Source organism: Clupea harengus, chromosome 2 (genome assembly GCF_900700415.2).
Source record: "Clupea harengus chromosome 2, Ch_v2.0.2, whole genome shotgun sequence".
Lineage (NCBI taxonomy): Eukaryota > Metazoa > Chordata > Actinopteri > Clupeiformes > Clupeidae > Clupea > Clupea harengus.
The window spans coordinates 31,107,458-31,114,957 of NC_045153.1; the positions used below are offsets into that span (position 1 = coordinate 31,107,458).

Sequence of the window (7,500 nt, forward strand, 5' to 3'; positions counted from 1 at the left end):
GCATGTATGAATGTATGTATGTATGTATGTATGTATGTATGTATGTATGTATGTATGTATATGTCTGCATGTATGAATGTATGTATGTATGTATGTATGTATGTATGTATGTATGTATGTATGTACTGTATGTATGTATGTATGTATGTATGTATGTACGTACGAAAGTGTATGAATGTATGTACATATGTATGTATGTATGTATGTATGGATGGTTGTGGTACAGTTTGCATATGTGTATATCCATGCCCACTATGTGTGTATGTATTTCCGTGTATGTGTGCGTGTGTTTATTTGGGTGGGAGGGGGTGACCCAGGCGCCGATGACTGGGTGAGGGAGGGTAAGAGGGTAAGCCTCTGGGGGGGGATCTGGGCGCAGAGCTGCTGGATGTCGCCGGGCTTCATTAATGATGTGCCCTGGGGTAAGCAGGGACTGGCAGTAATTGAGCGGTTTGTGGCACAAGGAACCTTCTCCTCCAGTGTGGATTAAGGGGCTGGCACGGGGCCGGCTCCCAGGTAACATTCATTACACACTTCCTGGAGCCACAGGGAGAGGGTTAGGGGAAGCAGGAGAGAGATAGAGAGATGGAGAGAGAGTGAAAGAGGGAGAGAGAGGGGGAGGTATATACCCGGTGTCTGCCTGCCTCTGTTGCAGGGATGCAGGGAGTACACAAATCAGCAGCCTCATCTGTCTGAAGTTAAAGTCCTGCTCAATGCAGATGACCTGGTGCTGCCAGAGCACTTCTGTCACAACTGGGTCGGTCCTGACAGTCCATTTGGCAAAAAAACAAGACTATGATGTTCCAAAAGAAAGCCAGGAACATCACAGGAAACCAGATACCTTTTTCACTCTAGGAAACAGCGTTCTAGAGCATTCATCATGTTATGATTATCTTGATCTGACACTCAGCGCCTCAGAAAAGTTTGACCTTGCAGTGAATCTGTGAAAGAAAAAAGCTCACTAAGCCCTCTATGCTATCAAAAGAAATGTCCATAGAATACAAATTCCAATCAAAATCTGGCGCAAGATGTGTGACAGTGTCATCATGTCCATTGCATCTGTATGGGTGTGAGATATGCGGCCCACTCAATAAGCCCCATTGCATCTGTATGGGTGTGAGATATGCAGTCCACTCAATAAGATAGATTTCACTGGATCAGACAAACATCCCACAGAAGATGTGGCGGCCTTTCTATGATTTCTAATTTTCCAAATCCAAGTTCCAGTCAAGGCTGTGGGTCTGGTCAGCAGGTAGTGGATTACGCACTCTCGTTACTCCAAAAGTTGAAAGAATAATCCATTTATTTTGGCTCCAAAAAGGTGAACATAAACGAGTAGTAAATTCAGACAATAAAGCAAAGTTAACTACAGTAAACTAAAAAAGGCTAAACTAGTATCGAAAAGTGATCAAAAAACCATATCTTTTACACGCCTCTAGACCCAACATTTGCTACCAAGTTCTCCTCATGAGCTGTCCAGGTGCCACCACTAATAATCCGTCCAGGTGAAATCTACTGATGAGCCGTCCAGGTGACAACTATTAATGGGCGGTTCAGGTGACAAATTAACAATCATTCTAAAGTTCAATGAAATGGTAGTCCAATATAAAGATATAGAAACAATATAATCATATAAACACAGTCAAACTAACCCAGGGCAAATGCAAACTTTATGTCTGGACAAAAATGTCCAAAACGGCTACAACAGAAGACCTGCATACTGAATTAACTAGAAATCCTCTCAAACTTAAGAGGTCAGCCCTGAAGCCAGTCCTCTCTGTGGGTCAGTGCTCAAGTTAACTCATACACTAACCCATCAAGATCAGACCAACGCTCCTTCCCAAAGTCAGATCAGAGCTAAACTAATTAAGAACCAAAGTAAGAAAGTGTATTTGGAACTCTGGGACAATGAAACCAAATCACAAACCAAATTTGAATGCTATCTGACACTAAAGATAGACTATGAATTAGCAGAGTATCTTCACACCAGAGGCAAGTCCTAACGCAGTACAGGCTCGGCGACCACAACCTAGCAGCAAAGAAAGAAAGGCTACAAATCGTGGCCACTAAGAGAACAACGCATTTGTGCTCACTGTATGACTGCTGGGATGGAGACAATGATATACTTTCTCCTTCATTGTGAAAACATATACTGTATGTGTTCATGTTTGTGTGTTTTTCCCCAGTTAGCTTCATTGTTGAAATTTTAAACCACTATCAGTGTTTTTCTTTTCTTTTCTTTGCTTTGGCAACACTGTACATGAACGGTCATGCCAATAAAGCTACCTGAATTAGAATTTGACCTCGTGAGAGGGAGGGAGAGAGAGGGAGAGAGAGGGAGAGAGGGAGAGATAGAGAGGGAGAGAGAGAGGGGGAATCTGAAACGGATCGATTCTTACTCAATGTATCTCGGCTGTGTGGTCGGGCTGGTCTGGGATCAGTTCTCATCACTGTGTTAGAGAGCTATTGAGTTGCCTCAGACTCCGCATCATAAATCTTACTGGACTGGATCATGTACCTTGGGCGCAGTGATGAGTGCTGAGCTCCGGCTGAACACATGCTCTACCAACACTACACTGAGGCTGAACACACGCTCTACCAACACTACACACAAGCTGAACACACGCTCTACACACCAACACTACACACAGGCTGAACACATGCTCTACGCCAACACTACACACAGGCTGAACACATGCTCTACACACCAACACTACACACAGGCTGAACACATGCTCTACCAACACTACACACAGGCCTGAACACATGCTCTACACACCAACACTACACACAGGCTGAACACATGCTCTACACACCAACACTACACACAGGCTGAACACATGCTCTACACACCAACACTACACACAGGCCTGGCTGCTGCTGAACACATGCTCCACACACCAACACTACACACAGGCTGAACACATGCTCTACACATCAACACTACACACAGGCCTGGCTGCTGCTGAACACACGCTCTACACCAACACCACACACAGGCTGAACACATGCTCTACACACCAACACTACACACAGGCTGAACACATGCTCTACCAACCAACACTACACACAGGCTGAACACATGCTCTACCATCACTACACACTGAGGCTGAACACATGCTCTACACACCAACACTACACACAGGCTGAACACACGCTCTACACACCAACACTACACACAGGCTGAACACATGCTCTACCAACACTACACACTGAGGCTGAACACATGCGCTACACACCAACACTACACACAGGCCTTTCTGCTGCTTTGTGTCAATGCACCACCGGAACAGCAGATATGCCGATGCAGAATTGATCAAAAGCTTTATTGACTAATTGGCTGACCTGTAATGAAAGCATCATTAAACTGCTGGACAGTGAAATCAATATGGCACTGTGTTCTGTGTTCTGAGTGCATGAGAGGCCTCCCAGTGAGGCTGCCCCCACCTGTCCCCTTGGCAGCCATGATGGACTCAATCTGAGAACAATGAGAGCACTGACGGACGGCGGCCACTCGCCTTCTCCTCTTTCACAGGGGATGGCCTGACTTGCTCATGCTCTGCATCGGGACTGAATAGTGTTCTCTCTCTCTCTCTCTCTCTCTCTCTCTCTCTCTCTATGACACACACACACACACACACACACACACACACACACACACACACACAGAGACTCCCCCTCTGTTGAGTTTTGTCCCTGGTCCAAGGCGGCTGCACTTTTGTGGAGACAAACCATGCTCCTCTACCTCCGCTTCCTGCGGGGAAGTTTGGGCCTCCGCTCCAGTGACACACAGATACCAGTGTAGTCACACACACACACACACACACACACACACACACACACACACACACACACACACACACACACACACACACACACACACACACACACACTCTCTTAGATAAACAGAACAGACAAATGACAGGCTTTGAAGTGGAGACGGAACAGTGGGGAATACAAATGCTAGATGTTTATGCTAGTGTTCCACAAAAGCAGAATCGCGTGCAAGACTTTTCCATGTATGTGTAAGTGTGTCGGAAGAAGGGTTGGAGCGATGGGTTGGTGGAGAGAGAGAGAGAGAAAGAAAGACATAGAGAGCGAAAGAGAGAGAGAGAGAGAGATGGAAGTTGACTGACGGGCACGGCTCTGATGAAAGGGACCCCTCCATTGTGTGCTCCCACTCAGCATAATTACCCCTGTGACACAGGAACTCGCTCGCTCTACCTGGGGAGCGGGCGGCTGCATGAATGCTTAATGTACTCTCAATAAGGCTGTCAGTCCTGGAGCGATATGAAACCTGATAAAAAAAAGGAGCCCCATTTAGACCCCATCTTCCCCAATCGTGAGGAACAATCAACAGTTCCCTCTCCCACTCTGACCTTTGTGGCTTAAGCAGGATGTCTAGAAATAGGCATTTATGAAACGCTGTGCCCCACATGGCCCCGGCTCAGGAGGCCCATTCTTCGAACAGATTGGGCTGATAATTGCCACTAGTCACCTGATGTACTACACAGAAAATATCGAGTGTTCTATTTGTCAAAATTATAAATGGTCAACAGCTTGAGGAGGGCAGACATATTTCCTCTAGTCTACAGGCCAGATCAATAAAAAGGGAAAGTTTAGAGAGGAAAAAAGGGATTTGTCGCGTGCAAATTCAGCCTCAAATGTAGTGGAGACTCAGGGTCTATCAGTTTATCAGGCTGACAGGCTCTTTGATGCAAGCCGCTGCTGCCTGTGATTATGCTGCCTGCTCTGCTAATGAAGCCATAATGAGAGAGGGGCTGGAGGTGAAGACATGAAGAGAGATCTGCAGCACACAGACGACACAGACACAGACATGAAGAGAGATCTGCAGCACAGACACAGACACAGACATGAAAAGAGATCTGCAGCACACAGACGACACAGACACAGACATGAAGAGAGATCGGCAGCACAGACACAGACATGAAGAGAGATCTGCAGCACAGACACAGACATGAAGAGAGATCTGCAGCACACAGACGACACAGACACAGACATGAAGAGAGATCTGCAGCACAGACACAGACACAGACATGAAGAGAGATCTGCAGCACAGACACAGACACAGACATGAAGAGAGATCTGCAGCACAGACACAGACACAGACATGAAGAGAGATCTGCAGCACACAGACGACACAGACACAGACATGAAGAGAGATCTGCACCACAGACGACACAGATAGAGACAGGAAGAGAGAGAGACTGAAAACAGGAACAGAGAAGGAAGAGGAAGAGGAAGATAATGAACATACCTGAAACATCCTAACCAATGGAAATCCTCTGGAAGCCTATTTAACAATCACTCTAATCTGATCTAATCTGCACACGATTGATCTTTGCACATAACTATGGTTTAGAAAAAAAAAATCTGCACCACAGACACAGACACAGACATGAAGAGAGATCTGCAGCACACAGACGACACAGACACAGACATGAAGAGAGATCTGCAGCACAGACACAGACACAGACATGAAAAGAGATCTGCAGCACACAGACGACACAGACACAGACATGAAGAGAGATCGGCAGCACAGACACAGACATGAAGAGAGATCTGCAGCACAGACACAGACATGAAGAGAGATCTGCAGCACACAGACGACACAGACACAGACATGAAGAGAGATCTGCAGCACAGACACAGACACAGACATGAAGAGAGATCTGCAGCACAGACACAGACACAGACATGAAGAGAGATCTGCAGCACAGACACAGACACAGACATGAAGAGAGATCTGCAGCACACAGACGACACAGACACAGACATGAAGAGAGATCTGCACCACAGACGACACAGATAGAGACAGGAAGAGAGAGAGACTGAAAACAGGAACAGAGAAGGAAGAGGAAGAGGAAGATAATGAACATACCTGAAACATCCTAACCAATGGAAATCCTCTGGAAGCCTATTTAACAATCACTCTAATCTGATCTAATCTGCACACGATTGATCTTTGCACATAACTATGGTTTAGAAAAAAAAAATCTATGAACCAGTTCTTGTCAGATGATAGATAGACACATACCTTTGTGAAGGTCAGGCAGTCTTTGTCCTGGTCTTTGTCCTTGACCTCAAAGTCATAGAGCGCCTTGCCTTGTGGTGGCGTCTGGGACAGGGGCTTAATGCACTGGATGTAGCTGGCCGGGAGGAAGCCGTGGCTGCCGTTCAGCTCCCCGTGATACCAGTTCTCATCCACCTTGCGGCGCAGGATGATGATGTCGCCCTTGTTAAATTTGAGGTCACCTGGCTCCTTCCCTTCGTAGCTGTACAGGGCCTTCCCACAGGGCAGCTGAGGAACATTCTGGAACAAGAGAGAAATGAAAAAGAAAAAGGTCCAATTATTTTTTTGGTCACTCGGGCCCGAAGGATATTTTGGATGAAAAAACCTGCGTGAGAATAATCAGCTCCCAACACACTGTCACTTGGAATTGCAATTCTATCTACTGAAAGAGTTATGTGGTCAAAACAAAAGAGACCTGACGTTGTCTGAGGCTAAGAAATCATCTCTGTTGCTGGCTCACAATGACAGACATAAGGCTCCTTCATTAGCTGAGGTGATCTTGTAGATGCCTATTACGGCACTTTGGTGCAATAAGAAGAAAGCAACTGCCTTATTCATCCAACTCTGTTCAAGACTCAGATTACTTCAGACAGACATTGGCTTTAGCTACCATTTTCAATGACAGAATAGTACCTTTACAGGAAAACCGGTCCACCTTTAGTCCGACTTTAAAATAATTGATCGGTGTTAAACCACTAAAAACTCACAGGTCTGGGGAAGATAGGGGGAAAGTGAGGGCAGGGCTGGGGGGGGGGGGGGGGGGGGGGGGGAGGGTTGGGGCAGTCTCTTTGAAGCAGGAACACCATCAAAAGGGTCGACTGATGCAAGGAGCTGGAAATACTCTGAAGCTGGAGTTAAAAGCCACCTTGCCCAAATTGACATTACAGGCTTCCATCTGCCCCTGTCTGTGCTGACAGGCTGGTAGTGGGGGATGAAAGGCCACACAGTGGGAGAGGAGAAGGGGGCATGTCTGGTGTGATCCACTGGACCTGGCTACACTGCAGGAGCAGGAGCAGGAGCAGGTGATAAGCCAGAGAGAGAGAGAGAGAGAGAGAGAGAGAGAGAGAAAAGAGCAGGTGCTGCTCGCTCCCTTCAATCATCTGCCATCCTTCTCTGACTGAGAACAGATCTCAGATTGACATTCTGTCCCCCAAACTCTTCCTCCAACTCTCATTCAGATACACACACACACACACACTCAAAAACTAAAACACACACACACACACACACACACACACACTCAAACAGAAAAACTACAAACACACACACACAGGCACAGGCACATACACATAAACATACAGATCCACTCCAACAGCATCCCTTATCCCAAGCCCCCTGCTGGGTTGTGTTGAGTCATCCACATCCCCACAATAGGGGGCCTCTCCCCTCCTCTCCTCTCCTCTCCT

The 7,500-nt window shown here is 46.7% G+C and overlaps 1 protein-coding gene across 1 annotated transcript in view; it reads right to left on the reverse strand.

Moving 5' to 3' along the window:
- Positions 1-7,500, reverse strand: part of LOC105898081 (E3 ubiquitin-protein ligase SH3RF3) — a 117,490-nt gene that overhangs the window by 38,159 nt on the left and 71,831 nt on the right. Inside the window, exon 2 of the mRNA XM_031560840.1 lies at positions 6,059-6,334. Within this exon, the coding sequence (XP_031416700.1) occupies positions 6,059-6,334 (276 nt within the window). The remainder of the gene's footprint in view (positions 1-6,058; positions 6,335-7,500) is intronic.